A 26,298-nucleotide genomic window follows, 5' to 3' on the forward strand; every position below is an offset into this window, starting at 1 on the left:
CTGGCTAAAACTCCCCAAATGCCCGTAACAACCAGGACTGGGCCAGGCCAAAGCTGGGAGCCATAACTCAATCCAGGTCTCCCACATAAGTAGCAGGAACCTAATTCCCTGAACCATCACCGCTGGCTCCCAGGGTCTGCATCAGCTGGAAGCTTGGAGTGAGGAGCTGGAGCCTGGAATTGAACCCAGGTACTCCGACGTGGGACAAGGACACATTCACCTCCAGGCCACACCCCTGCTCTCCTCACTTGTACTTTAAGTCATCTTACCCGTAATACCTAATGTGATGCAAATGGTATCTAAGTAGTTGTGAGACTATGTTGTTTAGAGGAAAATGACAAGAAAAGCATCTGTACGTGTTCAGTTCAGATGCTGTTTTTTGTTTTTTTTTCTTGAACATTTTCGGTCTGCAGTTGGTTGAGTCGGAGAAGTAACAGTCAGACACGGAGGGCTGTGTAGCAATATTACATTACTGGAACCAGAGGCCGTGTGGGATGCAGGCAGCAGCTTAACCTGCTGCGCCAGACCAGCCCCCTTGCAATATGACTCTGTGTACTGAGGCGTGGAAACGTATGCAGGGTGTTGTGCACACGTGGAAGACACAGCCCACCCTACCTGGGATTGGAGGGAGGTTTCCTGGACAACAGGGACACCAGGGCAGGGACAGAATTTGAGCCCGAGGAAAACTGCTTTGATCATGACACAGAAGACAAAAGGAAAAGAACGTTAAACTGCTTCCTGTGGACAGGTAATGCTTAGCTGGAAGTTTCTCCGAAAGGGAGCTGAGTTTCGTCTGAAAGTTCGGTAGTAGGTGCTGGTTGTGAACTGCAGAGCCAACTCTTCCACAGGCTACTTAAGGATTAGGCCTCACAGGTACAAGGAAGATGACAGCATTGGCGGTGGCCAGGGAAGCCTCGGAGGCATTTGGATGGTGAATGATATGACAGATCATCTCATGGTTCTGAATATTGAATTAAAATCTTAGTTTTATGTAAACTGGCTTGAAGCAGGAAGAATGGGGAAAGTATCTTGTGTGAGACGTATCTTAATACTTACTGATAATGCCGCGTGTTGGAGTTCTGCAGCTAGATCGTGTGCTTTCTACAGTGATTCTAGGTTTGTCAGAGCTTTCAAATAAGCCAAAAAGCCAGATGTTCTTCTTTGGGACTGTAGTTGTAAGAGTTTGCCTTTTGTGACATTTGGCAATGTGGGAAGAAAAGGAAGGCCCTGCAGTTTATAGTTTCTGTATGAATTCTATTGGGCAAACTGATGGAATTGCTCAGAGACTCAGAGAACGCGGCAGAGTGGGGGAGGAGTTGGTTTTCTTGGAGGCCGTATGCTTTTTTCCTTTCCAACAACGTTGACTTTCTTCCCAGGAAGAGTGATTGTTGCCACGAGTAAAGGAGTGTACATCTTGGTTCCATTACCTCTGGAGAAACAAATACAGGATCTTCTCTCAAGCCGCAGAGTGGAAGAAGCTTTGGTGTTAGCCAAAGGAGCCCGGAGGAACATTCCGAAGGAAAAATTTCAGGTTTGTAACTCACTGGTGACAAGGACATGCAGATGTCAGTAGCACGTGGGGCCCCCTCCTAGTGCACCGCACCGTGCACGTTGCTGGTTGTGTGTGGTTTCTGTAAGAATCCTACAGAGGAAATGCCCATGAAATCGATGGAGAACTCAGGCACCCGTCCACTTTGGAGCCAGCATTATAATCTGAACAGATCCGCATTTTAGATGTCAGGAAACAGCAGTTGGCACCGCTTGACTGAGTGCACAGCCGACCGTGGATACGTCAGGTTTGGAGGCTTGGAGCTTCAGACTTGATTCTGGTACTTACCGTACCAGCTCGTATTTCCAATCACTTTGGTTCTTCAGCGAGCTTTCAGAGAAGGCTCAAGAACACCATTCTTGTAGACCAACAGAGGCAGGTCAGGCTCATCGGGCTCTGAATGTAGAGTTTGAATTTGTTGAATTGAGGGGCTGAATTCAAGTTGAGATCCCTGTCAGCCACAGGACAAGCTTTGCTGGCAATCGAGTGCTGAATGTTGCAGAGCATTCGGTTGATTTCCTTAGAAAACTCAATGCACTTAAGAAACACCAACTTTAAATGTAACTGGTGCAATAATTAAGTTCCCTTAAATTGTTAGTTGACCCATTGTTGGGCTGTTCAGGCTACTCTGTGTGTTTCAGAGGAAGAAAACATGTTGGCGTGCGCATGTGCACGTGTGTGCATTGCACATGAATGTCCAGATTGATCACAGAGAGTTCCCATGAGTTAATAATATCATCAAATTTCATACATGGGCCGGTGCCGCGGCTCAATAGGCTAATCCTCCGCCTGTGGCGCCGGCACCCCGGGTTCTAGTCCCGGTCGGGGCGCCAGATTCTGTCCCGGTTGCTCCTCTTCCAGGCCAGCTCTCTGCTGTGGCCCGGGAGTGCAGTGGAGGATGGCCCAAGTGCTTGGGCCCTGCACCCCATGGGAGACCAGGAGAAGCACCTGGCTCCTGCCATCGGATCAGTGTGGTGTGCTGGCCGCAGCGGCCCTTGGGGAGTGAACCAACGGAAAAAGGAAGACCTTTCTTTCTGTCTCTCTCTGTTCACTCTGCCTGTCAAAAAAAAAAAAAAATTCATACATGACTGCCTGATTGCTTTTTGGCCTCGGTTGCCTTACGCAGCAAAGGGTGGATTGTGAACATGAAGAGAGCCAGAATGTGTAATTTGTGGTTATGGGATTTGAAAGGCGGCACCTAGTCTACACCTTAGCACCGATAAGCTTCTCATCTTTGTTCCTAAAACACTGTTAGCAACATTCCTGTTTTCAGTTACCACGTAGGGATTGTACATGTGTATGGGGTGAGTGTCACAGTCCCACACATCAGATTAGAGTAATTGGCACCTCCATCAGCTCAGACCTGGGTGGTTTCTTTGTGTTGGAAACATTCAGAATCTCTCTGCTGGCTGTTTGAAGATACTCAGTTACTGGTTGTCTCGCAGTCAGCTTGTTCTGCCACACCCCTGTACCCTGTCACCATCCTCTCCCCGTCACACCCTCCCCTGCCTCTGTGGAACCCCTGTTCTGCCCACTTCCTTGAGAACAGCTTTGTGGCTCATGCACGGGCATGAGAGTCGGAGGCAGTTGTCTTTCCATACCTGATTGCTCCCTCTTTCAAGGCTCACGCACGTTGCTAAGGCTGCTCCTAACCATCCCTAAACGTCTCATCTGTTCCCGACTCCTACTTGAGGAAGACTGAACTCTTTGTGTTCAGCAGGGGGCAGCAAAAGCAAAAAGAAGACAGCAGCTGTTGTGTTGGCCCAGGGCCTGTGACCGTGCTGTGTCTTCGCGCTGTGTGGCTTCCGCGTCCTGCAGTGGGATGGATGCATGGGCACATGGTCCCTGGGAGGCGGCTTCCCTCCCCCTACAGGGCTGGGGCCGGGGTTTTTCACAAGCATGTCCCCTCAGGAGGACATAAACCTCATGCACATTAATGCAGGGCATTTTCTCTCTCTCTCTCTCTCTTTTTTTTTAAGATTTATTTATTTATTTGAAAGTCAGTGTTACACAGAGAGAGGAGAGGCAGAGAGAGAGGTCTTCCATCCATTCATTCTCCAGTTGGCCACAACAGCCGGAGCTGTGCCAATCTGAAGCCAGGAGCCAGGAGCTTCCTCCAGGTCTTCCACACAGGTGCAGAGGCCCAAGGACTTGGGCATCTTCTACTGCTTTCCCAGGCCATAGCAGAGAGCTGGATTGGAAGTGGAACAGCAGCCAGGTCTCGAACTGGCACCCATATGGGATGCCGACACTGCAGGCGGCATCTTTACCTGCTACGCCATAGCCCCGGCCCCACAGGGCGTTTTCCTCAAGAGGTGTTCAGTCTTTATCTGAGTTTTGCTTTTTTTCCCCCTCTCTTTACCAGGAGCTGGTCAATGTGTTGTAATTGGGGTTATCTTGTTCTCCGGTCTGACATTGTGGTTGAGTTTGCTCTTTTTTTTTTTTTTTTTTTTTTTTTAAGATTTGTTTATTTACTTGAAAGGCGGAGTTACAGAAAGAGGGAGAGACAGAGAGAGAGAGAGAGAGAGAGAGTCAGTCTTTCATTCTGTGGTTCACTCCCCAAATTGCCGCAATAGCCGGAGCTGCACCCATCCGAAGCCAGGAGCCAGGAGCTCCCTCTGGGTCTCGCACGCAGGTGCAGGGCCCAAGGACTTGGGCATCTTCCACTGCTTTCCCAGGCCATAGCAGAGAGCTGGATCGAAAGTGGAGCAGCCGGGACTCGAACTGCTACCCACATCCAGCACTGCAGGTGGATGCTTGACCTACTACACCACAGCGCTGGCCCCGGGTTTGTTCCTTTCTGCCCTACTCCCTGCCCTCTCCCTGTGTTGTTCTAAACTCACACGTCCTGCCCAGGGACTACCTCTCTGATTTTGCTCAGGTGTGGCCAGGACTCGCATGTCTGTTGTACTGATAGCACAGGTGATCAGGCCCTCCTTCTTGTGTTTTGCCTCTGCAAAACGATACCATCATTTTATGTATATTTTGTGTGCAGCATGTGAAATGCATTTTGCCTACATGTTTCATATATCAGCATTTATGTGTCTATGCATATATAATTACAAGCTGTTTATAGACTTAATCAGGGACAGAGTGCTTTTTCAGCGAGACTCTTACACGAACATTCCACATAATATATTTTGGAAGAGGTGTTCCTGTGTAGGCAGTAACTAAGAGTGTTTTTCAACAAGTATAAGACAAATAAACAAAACAACAGGACAGGCATTTGGCCCAACACTTAGGATGCCCACGTCCCACATTAGACTACCTGGCTTCAACCCCCAGCTCTGGCTCCTGACACCAGGCAGCAGCGTTGGCTCAAATAGTTAGGTCCCTGCCACCCTTAAGGGAGACCCGTATTGAATTACTGCTCCTGACTTGGGCCCCACCCCAGCCATGTGGGGGCATTTGGTGACTGAAACAGCAGAGAGGATCTCTCTCTCTGTCTGTGTCTCTCATTCTCTCTCTTTCTGTCTCTCTGGGTCTCTCTGCTGCTTGAAAACAACAGCAACCAAAAAAAACCACCACCACTCGGGTAGGTAGGTAATAGGGAAAAAGTAGGAGTCCAATTAAAATGATAACATGCCGGGCTGGTGCTGTAGTGCAGCGGGTTAACGCCCTGGCCTGCAGTGCCAGCATCTCGTATGGGCACCAGTTTGAAACCCGACTGCTGCACTTCCGATCCAGCTCTCTGCTATGGCCTGGGAAAGCAGTAGAAAATGGCCCAAGTCCTTGGGCCCCTGCACCTGCATGGGAGACCTAGAGGAAGCTCCTGGCTCTTGGCTTCGGATCTGCACAGCTCCGGCTGTTGTAGCCAATTGGGGAGTGAACCATCGGATGGAAGAGCTCTCTTTCTCTCTCTCTCTCTCTCTCTACCTCTCCTCTTTCTGTGTAACTCTGACTTTCAAATAAATAAATGAATTTTAAATAAATTAATAAAATTATTACATGCCAATTTGTGATTATCATGTAGGCTGTACTTATTTTGCAGGAATGCTACTTAAGAGTCATTGCTCCTATATCTATGGCTTTACTGTTTGCAATTCTCGTGATCCATGGTCTAAAAGCGTTCAGTGGAAAATTCCAGAAATAAACAATTCAAAAGTTTATTGTTATAAGTATTCCATTTTATTATACTTGTTAACCTCTTACTGTGTTCAGTTTATAAATTAAGCTTTATCATAAATCTATATTGTAAGAATAGACTACACATGGGGTTAATTTTTTATTTTTTTAAAGATTTATTTTTTTCTTTATTTGAAAAACAGAGGTACAGAGAGAGGTAAAGAGAGAGAGGTCTTCAATCCACTGGTTCACTCCCCAAATGGCTGTAATGGCCAGCTGGAGCTGCACTGATCCAAAGCCAGGAGCCAGGAGCTTCTTCTGTGTCTCCTATGCAGGTGTAGGGGTATAAGGACTTGGCCCATCTTCAACTGCTTTCCCAGGCATAGCAGAGAGCTGGATCAGAAGTGGAGCAGCCGGGACTCGAACCAGCGCCCATATGGCATGCCGGCACTGCAGGCGGTAGCTTTAACTTGCTACGCCACAGCGCCGGCCCCAGCACTGGGTAACTCATAGAAGAGAAGTTTGCTCGCGATTCTGGAGGCAGGGAAGTCCAAGAGCAGAGCGCCAGCATCAGTGGGGCCTTCTCACTGCATCTTAGCATAGCAGAGAGCATCCCCTGGCGAGCCAGCAGGCTGCCAGCTCAGTCTCTCTTCCTCTTCTTACAAAGGCACTGATGCTGCCCCGGCGGCCCCACCCTCACGACCTCATCCACCCCCAGGCATCTCCCAAAGGCCCCACCTCCAAGTACCAGAAACATGCATTTGAGGATCAAGTTCCTAATGCATGAACATCTGGGGGACAGGTTCAAACCATAGCTGCCCTTATGCTGATGTCTTTTTTTTTTTTTTAAATTATTTATTTGAAAGAGTTACAGATAAGTAGAACCAGAGAGAGAGAGAGAGAGAGAGAGAGAGAGAGGTCTTCCGTCCACTGGTTTACTCTCCAGATGGCCACAATGGTTGGAGCTGTGCCAATCTGAAGCCAGGAGCCTGGAGCTTCTTCCAGGTCTCCCATGTGGGTGCAGGGGCCCAAGGAGTTGGGCCATCCTCCACTGCTTTCCCAGGCCACAGCAGAGAGCTGGATTGCAAGTGGAGCAGCTGGGACTCGAACCAGCATCCATATGGGATGCCAGCTATGGGGCTTTACCTGCTGTGCCACAGTGCTGGCCCCTCAGCTGATGTCTTGACAACAAGCGTGGGTGTGACTGAGAAATTCCTCGGCCCCCGTGGAGGTGCTCTTTTCATTACCTGGATGGCCTCTGCTCTTTCTTTCGGAAGTGGAACTTGCACTGGCTTCCAGCACAACTCTGAGCGCTCCCACTGTGGGTAATCAGGCCAGTCTTCAGGTGGGAAATGGCTGGTTTCAGGGAGGAAAACTAAAGGCAGGCAGTGAGAAGAGAGAGGAAGGGTTTTTTTTGTTGTTGTTGTTTGCTTGTTTTTTGACAGAGTTAGAGTGAGAGAGAGACAGAAAGAAAGGTCTTCCTTCCGTTGGTTCACCCCTAATGGCCACTACGGCCGGCGCGCTGCGCCAATCTGAAGCCAGGAGCCAGGTGCTTCTCCTGGTCTCCCATGCGGGTGCAGGGCCCAAGCACTTGGGCTATCTTCCACTGTACTCCCGGGCCACAGCAGAGAGCTGGACTGGAAGAGGAGCAACTGGGATAGGATCCGGTGTCCCAACCGGGACTGGAACCCGGGGTGCCAGCGCCTCAGGCAGAGGATTAGCCTAGAGAGCCGCGGCGCCGGCCGAAAGGAAGAGTTTGTGCAGTGTGCTCCTCGTGCCGCCTGCAAAGGACTGTGTCGCGGGGGTGGCGGAGGGACTGTCGTTGTGCTGTGGAGAGTTCTTGAAACCGCACTGAAGGGAGAGAACAGGATTGTTCCACCTGCTGTGTCGAGATGAGACAGTGATTGGAACGAATGGAGCGCTAGAATCAGAAAGCTCTAGTTTGAAATCCCGGCTCAGCCATTTATCTCAGTAGTAACTCTGGGCTAAATACATCTGCTGGCAGAATTTTCTTTTTATTTGAAAGGCAGAGGGGCACAGATAGATGAGCAGTCCAACAGAGAGCTCCTGTTTTCCTGGTTCACTCCCCAAATGCCTCCTACGGCCAAGGTCGGTCCAAGCCAAAGCCAGGGGCTGGGCTGGGCTGGAGTCAGGAAGAGGAGTTCAGTCCAGGTCTCCCACATAGGGAGCAGGGACCCACCTGCTTGAGCCACCACCCGTTGCCTCCCAGGGTCTACATTAACAGGAAGATGGAATTGGGAATTGAGCCTTGTCTTGAACCCAAGCACTTTGATACAGGATGCAGGCTTCTTAACCACCATGCCAAATGCCCTCCTCAGTTTTCTTGTCTGTGAAATGGGGACACAGCGCATGGTGCTGAAAGCAGTGCCCGGGGTCATTCTTCTGATTAGTAAGCTCTGACCAGATAGCAGGTGTTACGGTGTTAAGGTAGCAGCGTGAGGATACTTAGAGTGAGTTAAGGCTGTACCTCACCTTCAAAGAGTTCATGGCGTAGGAAGCAGCCTGGTGGGTTAGAAGAAGGGGCCTCAAAGTCAGCGTAATTAAAACCAGATGCTGGTGTCTGACTGAGGTGGCGAGGGCCCAGGCCACAGCAATGGAACCTGCAAGAATAGAGCAGCGAGCCAAGTGCAGAGCAGGTTGAAACTTTGGCATCAGCCTTGCCAGCAGGTGACAGGGAGGGGCCGGGACTGAAGGCAGCGCAAGACAAGTTCCTGAGGCGTGTGGTGCTCTTTCCGGATGGCAGGAGAACAGAAGTTGGGGTCACCGTGGAATTGGCCAAGATGAAGCACTGGTCTTCTTACAGGAGCTTCAGACTGTAACGTGTGGGTGTGGGCTGCGCATCCCAGGAGAGAGAAGTAGCATTTCCCAGGCTGGGCCTGGGGACGCCTGCGTGTCTATGTGTGTTGTTATTAAATGACATCGGTCTCCTGCTCCAGGGGACGCTGGGGAATGCGCCTGTGATGTGTCAGTTCTGGAAGAGTGGAAGAATGGGGAGCCCTAAACTACCAGTGACCCTTGAGTTGCTGATATCTGAGCAGCCAGAGGTAGAACTATTGCGAAATACACTCAAAAACAGATTCATAAAGACACACAATGCATATATACACATTCACACAGACATACACACACACACACACACACACACACACACACCCCAAATAGCCACAGGTTCATACACAAACACATGCATACACCCATTCACATGTGCACACACAGGAGACCCTGCATAGCCATGGGTTCTCTCTCTCTTACACACACACACACTCACACACACACACACACACACACACACTTGTATATGCATAGCCTTTGACTGCATCTGTGAATTCAACAAAATGCGTGTGGAAAATATTCGGGAAAAAATGTGCCTGTACTGAACAAGTACTGATTTTTTTTCTTGTCATTAGTCCCAAACCATATTGTGTATCTGCTTACATAGCATTTACATTGATTGGGAATTAGAAGTCAGCTGGGGATGATGGGAAGTATGTAGGAGGTGGGGTAGGCCTGGTGTGGTGGGTTAAGCTGCTACTTGTAACACCAGCATCTTACATGGAGTACAAGTTCAAGTCCCGGCTGCTCCGTTTCCGATCCAGCTCTCTAGTCACATGCCTGGGGAGGCAGTGGATGATGACAGGAGGACGTGGACCCCTGCTACCCATGTGGGAGATCAGGATGGAGTTCCTGGCTCCTGGCTTTGGTCTGGACCAGCCCTGACCGTAGAGGCCATTTGGGGGAGTGAACCAGAATTAGGAAGATCTCTTTCTCTCTCTGCCTTTCAATAGATAAATAAGTAAATTTTGAAGCTGGATAAAGTATTTAGGAGGATTGCATACATTATATGCAAATACTAAGCTATTTTATAGAAGAGGCTGGAGCATCCTCAGGTTTTGGTATGCAGGGGAGTTTTATAACCCATCCCCCTCGGATTCCGAGGGACGACTGGATACCTGATTTCACGTACACCTTGCTTTTTGCCGTATTGCACAGCTTCCTGTTTCTTTTCTTTCTTTTCTTTTCTTTCCTTCCTTCCTTCCTTCCTTCCTTCCTTCCTTCCTTCCTTCCTTCCTTCCCTCCCTCCCTCCCTCCCTCCCTCCCTCCCTCCCTCCCTCCCTCCCTCCCTCTCTCTCTCTCTCTCTCTTTCTTTCTTTCTTTCTTTTTTTACAGTGAGAGAGAGAGACAGAGAGAAATGTCTTCCTTTGCCATTGGTTCACCCTCCAATGGCCGCCATGGCCAGCATGCTGAGGCCGGCGCACCGCGCTGGTCCGATGGCAGGAGGCAGGTGCTTCCCCTGGTCTCCCATGGGGTGCAGGGCCCAAGCACTTGGGCCATCCTCCACTGCACTCCCTGGCCACAGCAGAGAGCTGGCCTGGAAGAGGGGCAACCGGGACAGAATCTGGTGCCCTGACCGAGACTAGAACCCAGTGTGCCGGCGCCGCTAGGCGGAGGATTAGCCTAGTGAGCCGCGGCGCCGGCCTAGCTTCCTGTTTCTATGCACTAATTCCCCCGTAGCTCTGGTTGTGAATGAGAAGCACAGTCCCCCCGGAGGATGGTTTTGGGGTATCTCTAAGAGGTGCAACCTCTCTTTCCTTGTAGGTCATGTACAGGAGGATTCTGCAGCAGGCGGGGTTCATACAGTTTGCACAACTTCAGTTCCTGGAAGCGAAAGAGCTCTTCAGGTAATTTGCGGTGCTGGTCGTCAGTCCCGCTCCGGTGTCCCCTGTGCCCACAGCTTCTCTGTCCCCTGTGAGGCCGTGCTGGAAGTGCTGCCAGGGCCCCTTGCGCTTCCAGCAGAAACGGTGACCTTCATGGTAGCTGGCACCCCAGCACCGGTTCCTCCACTTCCCCTCCCCCTCCCTCCCCCGTCGCCTCTGTATAGCGAGGGTGGGGCTGAGGAGAGACCCAGATCCCCCTGTGGTCCTGCAGAGGGATTGTTTAGATGGGGGAACCAATTCCCAGCAGTGCGTTTGAAGGCTTGTGAGGGTGTCTCCAAGGACACCGTTGTCCACACCACCTCTTCTCCAGGGATTTTACAAGGAGCTGTGAGTTTAGGGAAAGAGTGGGGGCTTTGGGGAGAACTTGTGAAAACTCTCCCTCTTGAACAGATATTTTTTTAATGTGATATCCCCGGTCAGCTGTCTTTTAGGAAGTTGAGTTTCTCTTGGGGAGGTCCCTTCTGGCCTTGAGGTTGATTCTGCACCTGCTAGGGGGCTCGCCGGCGGGCTGTCATGGTTGCATTCTCTCGCTGTCTCTCTCTCTCTCAGTCTCAGGCTCTCCTGGCCCTTCCTCCGCCATCCCCCTGATCCCCATGGCTGTCCTGGGAGGACCTTCTGTCACCCTTGCCTCTCAGCAGGTGCTGCCCTCCCGGCAGAAGCTCAAGTTCAAGCTGCTATGATAGATATCTCCCTAAGGCCCTGCCTTTGGAACTGGCTCTCGGAGTGTCCCGCTGGAGTCGATTCTGCAGCAGGAAGGCCCCCTTACATCTGCGTAAGAGCCTAAGCGGTGGCCGCTCGGGGGCGCTGTCCAGGGAATCTCTGTCCGGGGACATCCGCAAATGACCCAGCCTCGATCTTCATCATCCCCGCCCCCCTGCAGCTCTGATCTCTTGCTCTGTCTCAAAACCAGGAGTGGAGAACAGATTCTAAGTACAGAGGGACTCCCGCCTCGAGAAACAATGCCCCAGATGACTTTCACGTGGGCACATCCCATGGGCTGTTGTCCATCGTATCTCCTGTGTGGGTCCGTAGCTCTGGGGTTTAAGCAGATTCTTTGCTTCCTGGGATCTAGCTCTTTTCCTACCACGTCTTGTTTGATACCTGTGGGGGTCACAGACCCCCCTCATTCAGGTCACGGGGGTATCCTGTGACATCTTCCTTTTCTCACGGGTTAATTTGTCCCAGGGTGCATTTCTGGAAAAGTCCCTTAAATTGTAGGAGAATAGGGGTAGGGCCAACCTGTCACCGGGACAGGGCTCCTGCCCTTCAGCCTCCAGACAGCTGCCACCTGTGGGCCAGTGCTCACAGCCTGTGTCACGAGGGTGACCGAGGGAGTTAAGGTTGGAGGTAAATACTCCTGAGACCCAGACGGTTTCACCTTCCCATTTGATACCCACGGTAAACACTGCCGATGTTCTGCCCTTGGTGAACTGGGGCTTGTCCTCCAAGTTTGTCAGCCCTGTGCTGGGGCCAGCACTGCAGCTGGGAACCTGTGCGTGGCTCACATCCCAGGGCGTGTGCTGCCTGCTCGTCTCTCTGGCCCGCGTGCCGCTGGGTTCGGCCCCGCTCTCATTTATCAGACCTGGTCCCCCAGCATCAGAGTGAGGGATGTAAAGGGCAAGACTGGCTCTGTTGTTAGGGCCCTCGTTGGTTTGGAAAACTGCCACGCACCCATGGAGCACTGGAGGCGTCACAGGGCCACGGGAACACCCCATGGGCTGATGCTGGCCAAGAGAGGAATCTTTCTTTACCATGTTTGTCCTGGATCGTAGCCGATGAGCGGAAGTGCCCCACGTTCCCATATCAAGCTGGGGTTTCTCAACTGTGGCACTGATGCTGTCTGGGACCAGACGGTTCGTTGTTGTGTGGGGTCTGTCTTGTGCACAGCCACGTGGGCAGCAGACCCCTCCCCCACCCCAAGTGCCAGGGGGCATTCCCTTGTCCAGACATAACTACCTCCAGACACTGCTGGCCGTCCCCCTGGGCACAAGCCTGCATCCTATTGTGAGCCAGCACTCTAAGCAGCAGCAGAGGCCAGGAGGCATGGCATTCACTGAGGTCAAAGTGTAGCGATGTGGGCGGGGTGCTGAGGCTGAAGTCCTAAGGTTTAATAAGGGATTTGATGCCATGCTGAGAGGTCTGCAATGTGCCCTGTGGGTCGTTCAAACCACTGAAGATCAGGAGGTGAGGGAGCCAGGGAGGGGAGAGTGGAGGGTGGCTGGGTGGAGTATGGATGAAGTGCGGCCCCGGCTTCTCTTGCCTCCCAAGCGTTCCCACAAGGTGCTTCTGACTTGGGTCAGGGTGGCCATGTGCAGCTCAGAGCAGCCTGCATTAGCTGGTGTTAGCCAGCAGGCGGGAGGGGAGCAGATGGGAAGCGGTGCCACAGCGGACCAGAGGCGGGCCACCACTCAGGGTGGCTCGCCGGGCCTCCCAAGGCTGGGACGCCAGGCTGGCCCGTTTCCGCGTAGCCTACCACTGTTCTGCTCTGCAGTTCTCTGGAGTCAGCACAGAAACCATCCCCAAGTATATGTCTGTGTCTTTTGTCCTAAGACTGGCGAGGACACCATTGAGTTCTTATCAAGTTCCCTGCTGTAAGTGGAACTGGCTTTGACGCATGTTTCTAACTTGGTGTCAGGACACTGTTGGCTGTGAAGAACTGCAATGCCGACTCTGCTCGGGCAGGTGTACTGTGCTCTCCCGGGGGTGGCTTTGCCCGCCTGGCTTCCCAGGGAGTCCCGTGCTGCACTGGGTGTGCCCAGCAGCCCAGGGGTCTCCATGCCACTTCCACACTTGTGTGTGTGTGTGTGTGTGTGTGTGTGTGTGTCTCCTACCCTTGTGCCCCGCCTGCCCTCTTTTCGGAACCCGGTGACGTGCACCCAGTTTGACGCCACTTAGGAGTGTCACCGTGGTGTGCTCGCCCCACACCCAGCCCCCGTTGCCGTGTGCCGACGTGCACTGCCCTCAGTGTCGTTTTGTGTGCCTATGTGTAGTCTTTCTCTCTTTTTGCTTCATTTAGTTTGACACTGTAATTGCAGAAGCGGCCAGCTTGACGTCCGGGAGCTGATCTCTCTCTACCCCTTCCTGTTGCCCACCTCCTCTTCATTCACCCGGTCTCACCCTCCTCTGCACGACTACGCAGACCTCAACCAGCTGACGCAAGGGGACCAGGAGAAGGTGGCCCAGTGCAAGCGCTTCCTCATGAGCTACCTCAACGAAGTGCGCAGCTCCGAGGTTGCCAACGGCTACAAGGAAGACATCGACACGGCCTTGCTCAAGCTGTACGCAGAGGCCGACCAGGACAGCCTGCTGGACCTGCTGGTGACCGAGAACTTCTGTCTGCTAACCGACAGCGCTGCCTGGCTGCAGAAGCACAAAAAGTGAGTGAACGCCCTCCTCCTGCCAGCACTGGGTGTGTGTGTCCCGCCCAGCCCTGCTGCACCCCACGCCAGGGCCCTGAGTGAGCGCTCTCCTCCTGCGGGTGCCGGGTGTGTGTGTGTGTGTGTGTGTGTATACGTGTATGTGTGTGTGTGTGTCCCGCACAGCCCTGCTGCACCCCACACCAGGGCCCTGAGTGAGTGCTCTCCTCCTGCCGGCACCGTGTGTGTGTGTGTGTGTGTGAGTGTGTGTGTGTGTGAGTGTGTGTGTGTGTGTGTGTGTCCCGCCCAGCCCTGCTGCACCCCACGCCAGGGCCCTTTGCCCAGAGACCACTGTGAAGCTGCTTAGCCAGTGTGACATTTGGCTTCTTAAGGATTTGTGCAGTAACTGCCTTGACATCACAGTGACGACAGGTGCCAAGCGCTCCTGATCACATCCCTCTCGTCACCACGTGTGGGGTCTTAGAGGGCATTCATCCTCATACCTCTTCTTTAACGAGGCTTCCTGATCTGGTTGACACAAGCAGTAGTTTTAAAACTCTGCCTTCATCCATGCACAAGTTAGTAGGCAGCCTTATGTACAGTCGACAGTTAATATATAGTGACTGGCTTGATTAGGGCCAGCTGCTTCTTCCTCTGGGGCTGGTGGTCATGTAGCCCAACCGTTCTAAGCCTCAGTTTTCTTATTTTTAAAAATAAAGTGGGTTGGCCGGCACCGCGGCTCACTAAGCTAATCCTCCGCCTTGCGGCGCCGGCACACCGGGGTTCTAGTCCCGGTCAGGGCGCCGGATTCTGTCCCGGTTGCCCCTCTTCCAGGCCAGCTCTCTGCTGTGGCCCGGGAAGGCAGTGGAGGATGGCCCAAGTGCTTGGGCCCTGCACCCCATGGGAGACCAGGAGAAGCACCTGGCTCCTGGCTTTGGATCAGCGCAGTGCGCCGGCTGCAGCGCGCCATCCGCGGTGGCCATTGGAGGGTGAACCAACGGCAAGGAAGACCTTTCTCTCTGTCTCTCTCTCTCACTGTCCACTCTGCCTGTCAAAAAAATAAATAAATAAAAAATAAAGTGGGTGGAGTGGGAGCAAGCATTTGGCCCAGCAGCTAAGATGCCCGCTGGGATGCCAGCGTACCATATCACAGTACCTGGGTTTGATCCCAGCGACAGCTCCTGCCTCCAGTTTCCTGCCAGTGCAGGCCCTAGGAGGCAGCAGTGATGGCTCAAGTAATTAACTGGCTTCCTGCCACCCACATGGGAGACCCGGATTGAGTTGCTGGTTCTTGGCTCGGAGCTTTGATCACGGCCGTTGCAATCATTTGGGGAGTGAACCAGGGGATAGAAGCCCTTTCTCTGTCTCTGTCTCCTAGATAGATAGATAGATTGATTAAGGGATTGCTTTTAATATGAGAAGGGTTAGGTGAGCCCTCATGTTAAGATTTATTTATTTTTATTTGAGAGGCAGAGTTACAGACAGAAAGAGGGAGAAAGAGAGAGGTCTTCTATCTGCTGGTTCACTCCTGAAACGGCCACAATGTCCAGAATTGGGCTGACCCAAAGCCAGGATCCAGGAGCTTCTTCTGGGACTCCCCCATGGGTACAGGGCCCCAAGCACTTCTGCTGCTTTCCTAGGCCATTAGCAAGGATCTGGTTTGGAACTGGAGCAGCAGGGGCTTGAACCGGCACCCATATGGGATGCCTGGGCCACAGGCTGAGGCTTAACCTTCTACGCCACAGCGCCAACTCCCAAGGTGATCCCTCATTTAAGCAGTAAGACTTTTGTCTGTATTTTTGTTAATGATTTGAAATGATACTCCTGTGGATGAAATCCCACAGAGACCGTGGGGGGTTACTCTACTGGATCCCATCCTAGTAGCTTCAGCCGTCGTCATGAGTTACTCAAATAGGCTGTAGAAAGGTATTCTACACGGAGTATCCCTTATCTAAAGTGCCTGGGACTGGCAGTGTTTCAGACTTTGTTTTCCACGATGCTTCAAACTCTGAAACTTTGAGCATCACATTGGCACTTAGAAAGACTCAGCTTCTGGATTTCAGATTTTCCACCGATCACTCCTGGTGGTGACTCAGGACAGTAGGCTCCATTGAGTCAGTATAACTTTCCAGAAAGTATAATATGGGAAGGATTCCTGCAGACACATCAGGATTTTGAGTTTGCTCTTAGAGGGGAGAGAGCCAGTCTCTTGCAAGGTCAACTTTTCTCTACTCATCTGCTAGGAAGGAGCATGACCAGGGACTGGCTCACCCACAGAACTTCAGGAGGAAAGAAAAAAAATAGGACTTTGGGAGAGTGTGGAGGGTGATGCCGATGTCATTGCTGGCCCTTTCCAATAGTAAATGAGGACTGAGGAAAATAAACTTCTCAAGGCCACACAGTTCACAAGTCAGGAAGCCTGGATTGCGGCTCAGGTTCTAGAACTCTCCCTCCGGGCTCTTCCTGACTTGTCTGTGATGGCCGGAGCCTGGACATTTACCGCTGTTGAATAGTCAGACTCCTCCTCTTGTTTCAGCCACTGCTCAGTACAGCTCTGCTTATTTGTTTAATACCCTGTGAGGGGTTAATAATAACACTTAACTAAGGATATGTGGGATTGTATATTCATATTTAGAGCAAATTGTAGAGCAATTTTATTTCTTTCTGAAGTATCATTATAGTTTTTTCTTTTCCAGCTCATCTTAGATTAGAATTGGATCCTTTTAGAAATGGACAAAACATGTGTTTTTTGTACCATAAATAAATAAATAATCCAAAATGAGGATGCTTTTGTGCTCAGAATTTACTGTTGATCTCTGAGTTAAGCAGGGGCAGGGTGAGGGGGTGTGAGGGTCGGAGGCCCCTTCAGAGGTGGTAGGGGGAGGTTGCACTGACCACCTTGTTCTCTTCCAGGTATTTTGCACTTGGATTGCTGTATCACTATAACAACCAAGATGCTGCCGCCGTTCAGGTGAGTTCAGAAGTGTTTCAGCATTATGTTAAAATCGGTACTGGTCACCAGGTGTTACTCTAAAAAAATCACAAATTACAGAGACCCACCTTTTTTATTGAGAAAGTAAATTCCTAGACGTGTTGGCTAAGGTTTGTCTTTTTTTTTTTTTTTTTTTTTGCCATTTAAAGAACATGATCAAGATAGAGTTTTTGGAAACTGAAGAATTTAAAATTAAAATTGTGATTTATTTTGTTAACCTTTTAATTGATACATAATCTTTGTACCAATGTGTAGGGGTACCATGGGATAATTTGATTGATGTACACAAAGTGTAATGATGAAATCAGGTTAATTTGTATACCCGTCTCCTGAAATTTATCACTTCTTTCTGTTGGGAAACGTCACACTCTTCTCTTCTAGTACTTTATTTATTTTTTTAAAGATTTATTTATTTATTTGAAAGTCAGAGAAACAGAGAGAGGAGAGGCAGAGAGAGAGAGGCCTTCCATCTGCTGATTCACTGCCCAATTGGCTGCAACAGCTGAAGCTGAGCCGATCTGGAGCCAGGAGCTTCTTCCAGGACTCCCACACAGATACAAGGGCCCAAGGACTTGGGCCATCTTCTACTGCTTTCCCAGCTCATAGCAGAGAGTTGGATTGGAAGTGGAACAGCTGGGACTTGAACTAGCACCCATATGGGATGCAGCTTTACCTGCTACGCCACAGTGATGGCCCCTCTTCTAGTACTTTATAGGATACATGATAAATTGTTATGATCTGTAGTCTCCTTGTTGTGTTGTGGAATAACATGACTTTTTGCTCCTGTCTAACTATATTTCAGTTCCCGTTATCCAGCCTCCCTCTAGTTCCTCTCCCCAGCATCCTCCCTCACCTCTACTTCTATACAATCAGCTTGAAAATATGACCCCTTACTGAGCTGCAAGGCTTGTGACGTCACTGCCTTATCAGAAAATTGAGATAGCGAATAGCAGTTGAGTTTATAGTCTTCACTGTCAGTGACATTAGCTCTTGTGAATTCTTTTTAAAGATTTATTTATTTATTTGAAAGAGTTACACAGAGAGAGTAGGAGAGGCAGAAAGAGAGGTCTTCCATCTGCTGTTTCACTCCCCAACTGGCCGCAATGGCTGGAGCTGCATCAATCCAAAGCCAGGAGCCAGGAGCTTCCTCTGGGTCTCCCACGTGGGTGCAGGAGCCCAAGGACCTGGGCCATCTTCTACTGCTTTCCCAGGCCACAGCAGAGAGCTGGGTCGGAAGTGGAACAGCTGGGTCTCAAATCAGCATCCACATGGGATACCGGCACTGCAGGCAGCGGTTTTACCTGCTGCGCCACAGCACCGGCCCCAAGATCTTGTGAATTCTTATGACCATGACTCCTGTGACAGCACAGAACTAATCAAGGCCACACTCCTGGTCACTGGTGAAGCTGGTGTCTGGCCCAGAATTCCAGGCAACCCAGCAGGGGTTCCACGTCTGAATCTGTAGAATGACATCCGGTTTAGCAATCTTTGTCTTGTATCTTACATGTTACTGCTGAGCTTGGAAAAAAAAAAAAAAAAAAACTCATCTCACACTCTTCAACAGATTCTCTCCCTTCTGTTCTTTGTTATCCACTTGTTCTGCTTTGCATGGTGGTTTCCTGCTCTGCCATTTTTGTTTTGTTCTGTGAGCAGCCAAGAACATCCGCTGTATTCACCAGGCTAAAGGCAGCATCAGGAGTTTGGCAAAGAGAAACGTGGAGTCGATCTTTGGTTGCTTGAGAAATTGTCACTGGAATATGACTGTAGAGCACAGTTTAAAAAAATGAAAACCGGCTTTCCGTCCATGTGCACCCCGTGACAAAAGTAGATTTGGGGGTTAGAGATATAAGTTTTAGTTTTTAAAACATGACCTTGTCATGGCGCAGACATTTGGAGTAGTTGGTAAGACACTGCTCGGGATGCCTGCATCCCGTGCTGGAGTGGTGGTCGGGTGCCAGTCCTGGCTCTGCTTTCAATTGCAGCTTCCTTCTACTGTGCATCCTGGGAGGCAGCAGGTGTTCCGGGGTCCCTGCCACCCACGCAGGAGACCCGGATGGAATTTGAGCTCCTGGTTCCAGCCTGGTCCAGCCCTGGCTGTTGTCGGCATTCAGAGGGCAAACCAGCGGATGGAATATCTCTCTCTCTGTCTCTCTGCCTTTCGAATAAAATTAAAATAAGATTTTGAAGAATGTTTAAAATAAATACTGTGGATTAAGTCTCCAAATATGGCACAATTCTATTTTAAAAAAACCCATTTCAGAGTATGAGTAAGTTACTTAGTTGGGAAATACAGTGTGGAAGAAACAAGTGGTCCAAATCCAAAACTCTAAAATACTCTAAAATCTGAAGCTTTTTGAGTCGGGACTTGAGGCCACAAGTGGAAACTTAGACAACATCACATTTTCAATTATGCGTGATATTGTTTAAAACATCGAGGGAGCCAGCATTGTGGCGCAGCGGGGTAAGTCACCTCCTGTGATTCCAGCATCCCACATGAGCACCAGCTCCATCGCAGCTCCCTGCTAATGTGCCTGGGAATTCAGTAGAAGATGGCTCAGGTACGTCGGCCCCTGCCACCCATGTGGGAGACCAGAATGAAGCCCCTGGCTCTTGGATTTGGCCTGGACTACTGCCTGTCACTAAGGCCATTTGGGGGAGTGGGTAGAAGCTCTGTCTGTCTCTCTGTCACTTCCTGTCTCTGTAATTCTGCCATTCAAACAAACAAATAAATAGATTTTTAAAAAGATTTATTTATTTATGTGAAAGGCAGAGTTACAAAGAGGCAGATCCAGAGAGAAAGAGAGGGAGAGGTCTTCCATCTGCTAATTCACTCTCCAAACATCCACAGTGGCCGGAGCTGGGTCAATCCGAAGCCAGGAGCCAGTAGCTTCTTCTGGGTCTCCCACATGAGTGCAGGGCCCAAGTACTTGGGCCACCTCTACTGCTTTCCCAGGCCATAGCAGGGAGCTGGATCTGAAGTGGAGTAGCCCGACTCGAACCACCACCCACATGGGATGGTGGCACTGCAGTTGGTGGCTTTACCCACTACACCACAATGCTGGCCCCGATAAATAAGTCTTAAAATAAAGTTAAAAAAAAAAAAAAAAAAAACTAACACTGTACAGGGGCCAGTGTTGTGGCACAGTGGGTTAAGGTGCTGCTTGCAATACTAACAACCCATATTGGAAGGCCCGTTCAAATGCTGGCTGCTCTGCTTCCAGTCTAGCTTCCTGCTAATGTGCCTGAGAAGGCAGCAGCAGATGACCCAAGTGCTTGGGCCTCTGCACCCACATGGGAGAGCTGGGTGAAGCTCTGGGCTCCTGACTTTGGCTTGGACCAACCCCAGCTGTTGTGGCCATTTGGGGAGTGAACCAGCAAATGGAAAATCTCTGACTCTCCCTCTCTCTGACACTGTGCCTATCGAATAGATAAATATTTTTAAGACTATATGTAGTATAAAATTGCCTTTAGACTATGTGTGTAAGGTGTGTGTGTATAAGATATAGAAAAGAGACTGGTGTTACGGCATAGTGGGTAAAGCTGTGACACTGGCCATGACACCAGCATCCCATATGGGGGCTTGTTTGAGTCCCAGCTGCTCCACTTCTGATCCAGCTCCCTACTAATGGCCTGGGAAAAGACACAAAAGATGGCTCAAATGCTGGGGCCCTTCCACCCACGTGGGAGACCCGGAAGAAGCTCCTGGCTCCTGGCTTTGGTCTGGCCCAGCCCCAGCCATTATAGCCAACTGGGGAGTAAACCAGTAGATGGAAGATCTTTCTCTTTCTCTCTCTCCTTCTCTCTCTGTAGCTTTGACTTTCAAATAAATAAATAAATAAATCTTTAAGAAAAACACATAAATGAATTTCATGTTTAGTTTTGGTCCCATCCCCAAGGTGCCTTATTATGTATATATGCAAGTATTCCCAAATCTGAAAAGAGAAAAAAAAAAAAAAAAAAACTAAAACACTAAAGTCCAAAACCGCTTCTGGTCCTGAGCCTTTCCAGTAAGAGATGCATAGCCTGCATCCTGTGAACCCTGGGATGCTGCCATCCGAAGTGCAGTCTGTGCCGCCTGCCCTGCTTCTTGGGCTTCCTGCTGGTGCTGTGGCCCACAGAGGCAGTGCCGGGGACAGGTGGAGAAGGCTCGCACACAGGTGGTGCAGCAGGAGTCTCTTCAAGCTCCAGCCTTCTGCCCCTGGTGATGCTGCCTCCCTCTGGGGCGCTGAAGGGGAGCGGCAGTTGACCTGCTAGGGAACTTTCTGGATGAAATAGCAAGGCTTTGTATCGTGGGAATCCATCCAGACCCTGCTGTGCGAAAGACAGCAGGAACACAAGGGGACAGAGACACCAGAGCTTTGTAAAAGGTGCAACATCTGCCTGTTCCAGTCTGGAGAAAGGGACTTCAAAAAATGAGAAGTCCTGTGGCAGAGCTGATGGGAATTGAGCCAGTCAGATGTTTGCAGGTGAGTTTCTCCTGTGTCACCATATCATCAGAGACCATTGCATTTATTTCATGAGAAACTTTTTTTTTTATTTGAATTTTGTTTTTTCTATTTATTTAAAAGGCAGAAAAACAGATCTTCCATCTGCTGGTTCACTCCCCAGATGCCTGCAAAAGGGGAGAGGGGCTGGGCCAAGCTGAAGCGAGGGGCTCCGAACCTGGTCTGGGTCTCCCGTGTCAGTGGTGGGGATCCTAGTACTGGAGCCATCACATCTGCCTCTCAGAGGGCACATCTGTGGGAAGCAGAGCCGGGACTTGAACCCAGGCACTCTAATACGGGATGCAGGGTTCCCAAGCACGTCCTGCCAAATGCCGGCTGCAAGGGAACATTTTTAATCATTTGTCTCTCCCTGTCAGTTGTAGTTACCATTTGCTGTGCTACCTTAATGAAAGAGAGGGTGGGAGTCAGGGAGCGAGGAAGGAAGGAAGGAAGGAAGGAGGAAAACAAACTCAGGGGTGTGTATTTTTGATTTCCTGAATCATCTATTTTTGCATTTCTTTAAAAAAAAGATTTATTTATTTGAAAGGCAGAGTTTCAGAGATAAGAGGGTGAGGCAGAGGCAGAGAGAGAGAAGTCTTCCGATGGCTGGTTCACTCCCCAAACGGCCTCAGCGGCCAGAGCTGCGCCAACTTGAAGCAAGAGCCAGGAGCTTCTTTTAGGTTTCCCACGTGGGTGCAGGGGTCTGAGCACTTGGGCCGTCTTTTGCTGCTTTTCCAGGTCATTAGCAGGGAACTGGATGGGAAGTGGAGCAGTCAAGACTCAAACCAGAGCCCATATGGGATGCCGGCGCTGCAGACGGTGGCTTTATGGGCTATGCCACAGTGCCAGCCCCTACATTTATTTCTGCAAAAAAAAAAAAAAAAAAAAAAAAAAAAGGATCTCGATTTAAACATTTGCAATTCTTTCTCTCCATCTGTGTTCTTCCCAGCTGTGGGTGAGCATCGTGAACGGGGACGTGCAGGACTCCACGCGCGCTGACCTGTACGAATACATCGTTGACTTCCTCACCTACTGCTTAGACCAACAGCTGGTGTGGGCCTACGCGGACTGGCTTCTACAGAAAAGCCAGGAGGTATGTGCTTCACAAGTGGGGGCAAAGACTGGAGAGAAAAACTCTGGTCAGCATCTTCTTACAAACTTGTGTTTTTCAGCTGTCTCTATAGACACACAGCCTGGCCCTGTTGTCTTGTGGAGCAGGATCAGGCTGCTGTCCTGCAGGGCTTGGTCCTTAGCACCAGGCAGCCCCCACCCACCCAGGCCTGGGCCACGCATGCCACGCCAGGCTGGATGCACTCCTTGTCTGCTCTCCCCACCCTGGTGTGGAAGGTTGCAGGCTGCAGAGAAGTGGGAGCGGCCCAATATGGAGGCCGAGGAGTGTCAACAGTGAAAAAGCACTGGTTGACGATTGACGGCCTGCTCAGGACAGAAGGACCAAAGCCTTAGTGACACCGCATGGATGGGTGGGAGTCAGATAGCGGGCATGTCAGTCCTTGCCACTCATAGCACGCACTTTCTGTTAGCTCCCTTTGGAGAGACAGAATGAGCCTTCTGATGCAGGGGGGCTGTCTCCAAAGCAGAGACTGGGAATGTCGCCCCTGCCTTGGAAAACCCAGCCCAGCACACATGGTATTCTCCTGTCCTCCGTCAGGCTGTGTTAACTGCAAGGTTGGGGTCCACATACTTTGTGGACTCTGCCCCATCCTTACTCTGGCTCTGGGCTCGTGCCCCAGAAAGCTATACCCAGCATGCTCACACGTACCTGCGACACAGTTTTAGTGCCATTGAAAGGTACAGGTTCTTCCCAGGGGTCACGGATGCCAGCCAGATACACACAGGATTCTCTGTGCCACGTCACAGCGCAGTCCCTTGACATGTGTCATCTCTTAATTTTTTTTATATGTTTCATGGACACACAAAAATTGTATGTGTTGGAATGGACATTTGGCCTCGTGGTTAAGATGCCCACATTGCACATCAGAGTAGCTGGATTCGAGGCCTGGCTGTGGCTCCTGACTCCAGCTTCCTGCTAATGCAGACCCTGGGAAGCAGTGGTGGTGGCTTAAGTAATTGGGTTCCTGCCACCCTCATAGGAAAGCCTGGATTTAGTTCCCAGCTCCAGCCTAACCCAGCCCTGGCTGTTGGCAGGTGTTTGGGGGAATGAACCAGCAGATGGAAGGAAGCTCTCTTTCTCTAATTCTGCCAAATCAGTAAATAAATATACATATGTCTGGGGTACCATATGACATTCTGATCTATGCACACATCGTGTAATGTTCAAATCAGGGTAAATATATCTGTATTCTTAAACATAATTTCTTTGTGGTGAGAACATCAAAATCCTTTCTAATAGCTTATGTCATTTCTTTTAAATGCTACAGCAACTCACAAAGAGGTTCCTGGAGGTTTAGAAACTTTCCTACTGTCATAGCTTATACAAGGGGATTTCAAAAAGTTCATAGAAAAATGGAACTAAGAGAAAGCTTTACTTTGTTGCAAAGGAGTGGAAATCATACAGTTTTTCCGTAATACACATTTCCATGGATTTTTTGAAGACCCTCTCTACATTGAACTCAGAATTTATATTTGCAACAGCTATGCTGTCTTTCTGATCTTTTGAGGTTATGGCATGTGTGCTTTTACAAGAGATCTTCAAAAAAGTTCAGGAATAATGTGTGTTATGAAAAACTATGCATGATTCTAAAAATTTTTTACATCAAAAGAAATTTATCTTTTAATTCCACTTTCCAATCTTTTTTTTTTTTAAGGTTTATTTGAAAGAATGACAGAGAAGGAGACAGGAGAGAGAGATCTTCTACCTGCTAGTTCACTCCCCCCACCACCACCATGGCTACAACAGCCAGGTCTGGGTCAGGCTGAAGCCAGGAGCCAGGAACTCCATCCTGGCCTTGCACTTGGGTGCATGGAGCCTAAGTACCAGGGCCATCTTCCACTGCCTTCCCAGGCACATTAGCAGGAAGCTGGATCAGAAGTGGGGCAGCCAAGGCTTGAACCAGCTTTCATTTGGCATGCCAGCAGCACAAGTGGCAGTTTGTGCCACCATGCCACAATGCCAGCCCTTCCACAAACTGTGGCAGGGTAGGCACAGGATGGATTTACTTCCCTGCCCGTCTCATCAAAATCTCTCTGGAAGACAGACAGGGACCAGCACACGGCACTTGACAGGCAGGGGCAGAAGGCACAGACCTCTGGTCAACCATGTCTGGCAAATGGTCCATCAAGGAGAACTGAGCTCACTGTATCAATCTATCACTTTTATGACTGTATCAATCTCTGTATCAGTCTCTACAGTCAATCACTGTATCAATCCCAGCACTCTTGAAAGGCAAGTGAGCATCCCTATTACTGTTACAAAGCTGCTGTTGCACCATGTTACCAGTAAACGTGCCATCCCTTAGCTTCCGAGCCTCTTAAGAGACAGTCCAGTGGGTTGTCCCAGGAGGGTGTCAGTCTCGGCTGCCTCTCCTGTCTTCTGTCTGCTCCCTGGTCTTTCTCAGTGCTTCTTGATGGACTGATTTTCTCTGTCACCATAATTTTTTTAACCCACTTGATTGACATTTGAAGAACTAGACATATTTAATGTAGCATATCCCTTTTTTTTTAAAAAAAAAATTTGATTTGTTTATTTACTTGAGAAAAAGAGAGCTTCCATCCACTCCCTAAATGTCCACAAGGATCGGGGCTAGAGGCTAGGCCAAATCTAGAAGCTTGGCATTCAAGCCAGGTCTCCCCCGAGCGGCAGGACACCAGTTACTTGAGCTGTTAGTGTGTCCCCACCCCTCACCCCGCCAAGTGATTGCAGTGGCAGGAAGCTGGAGTCAGGAGCTGGAACCAAGTGTCGAACTCGGACATGGGCAACTTAACTGCTAGACCAAGAACCTACCGCAGAGTGTGAACGTGCAGGGTGCAGGATAAAGACAAAGAGAAGGTGGCTTTGAAAGCATAGTAACCAAGTCGCTCCTCCCGTTGCAGGTTGGAGTTCAGGTTTTCACCAAGAGACCTCTGGATGAACAGCAGGACAGTTTCAACCCAGACGACATTATCAGCTGCCTTAAAAAGTACCCTAAAGCCCTGGTTAAATACCTGGAACACCTCGTGATGGACAGGGGGCTGCAGGTGAGTCCTCAGAGCTCAGGCTGGGGCAGCCTGCAGAGCTCCCGCGGTGCCATAACAAATGCACCTTGACTGTATAAGCTTTTTGACGGAGGGTTCTGATGTCCCATTTTACATTCCCTGGGTGCTCAGTCAGTCCTTGTTGATGGTTTGAGGGGGACTTGAGGCTTGATGACAGACACCTTGCGTCCTAGGCAGGTTTTTTTTTTACACCCTATCCTGTGTTCTAGATTCTTTTTCTCTTTCCCTTCTTTGTTACAATCCTTAAAGGAAATGGGAAAAGCTGGGCTCCTCTGGAGAACCCCTAAACCTATGGCCCTTACTTCCCAGGGTGAGGAGTAACCCCACTGTGTATCCCCCACGGACTCTAAACTCATCCCCTCTGCGTGGAGGTGTCCGAGAAGTCTCCAGGGCAGCCACGTTGTCCACTGTCTTTGGAGAATCCAGCACAGCTCCCCCGCACAGCCCTGGCCGTGGCGGTGTGACTGCCTGCTGACTTGCAAACGCCCTGTCTGCTTGGCTCCCTGTGTCCTGCAGAAAGAAGAGTACCACACCCACCTAGCCCTCCTCTACCTGGACGAGGTGCTGCAGCAGAGGGCGTCCGCCAACGACAAGGGGGCCGCAGCCACGGAGGCACAGGCCAAGCTGCGGCAGCTGCTCCAGAAATCCGACTCGTACCGAGTCCACTTTCTGATAGGTGAGGATGGTCTCAAGTCTTCTCTCCATGGACAGACATGTGTCAGGGGACTGGGGGGTGGATGGGAGGGACAGAGAGGCAGACCATGGCCCAGCTCCGGGGTTGATTCCTCAGGGAAGGGCAAGGTGCCTCTTGCTCTCACCTCCAGAGGTGGACAGCACCATTGACTGATGACATCAGAGGTGCCCAGTAGAGTCTGGACGTCTGCGTGTCTCTTGACCATACCTCCATTCCAATTGCTCTGCTCAGCATTGAAGCACTGAATAG

The 26,298-nt window shown here is 50.3% G+C and overlaps 1 protein-coding gene across 3 annotated transcripts in view; it reads left to right on the top strand.

The window, feature by feature from the left end:
• The window catches only part of TGFBRAP1 (transforming growth factor beta receptor associated protein 1), a 63,106-nt gene that overhangs the window by 29,807 nt on the left and 7,001 nt on the right, over positions 1-26,298 (top strand). For 2 of the 3 annotated variants that reach the window (XM_002709746.6, XM_051834933.3), the window contains exons 4-10: positions 1,377-1,531; positions 10,232-10,314; positions 13,386-13,727; positions 16,620-16,677; positions 22,132-22,275; positions 25,194-25,337; positions 25,872-26,031. In XM_002709746.6, coding sequence (XP_002709792.2) covers positions 1,377-1,531; positions 10,232-10,314; positions 13,386-13,727; positions 16,620-16,677; positions 22,132-22,275; positions 25,194-25,337; positions 25,872-26,031 — 1,086 coding nt within the window. Of the gene's footprint in view, positions 1-1,376; positions 1,532-10,231; positions 10,315-13,385; positions 13,728-16,619; positions 16,678-22,131; positions 22,276-25,193; positions 25,338-25,871; positions 26,032-26,298 lie in introns of those variants that run through there. The other variant, XR_016230170.1, reaches the window with a different exon arrangement.

The sequence above is a fragment of the Oryctolagus cuniculus genome, chromosome 2 (genome assembly GCF_051225735.1).
Source record: "Oryctolagus cuniculus isolate XC-2025 breed Fujian yellow rabbit chromosome 2, ASM5122573v1, whole genome shotgun sequence".
In the NCBI taxonomy this organism is placed as follows: Eukaryota; Metazoa; Chordata; class Mammalia; order Lagomorpha; family Leporidae; genus Oryctolagus; species Oryctolagus cuniculus.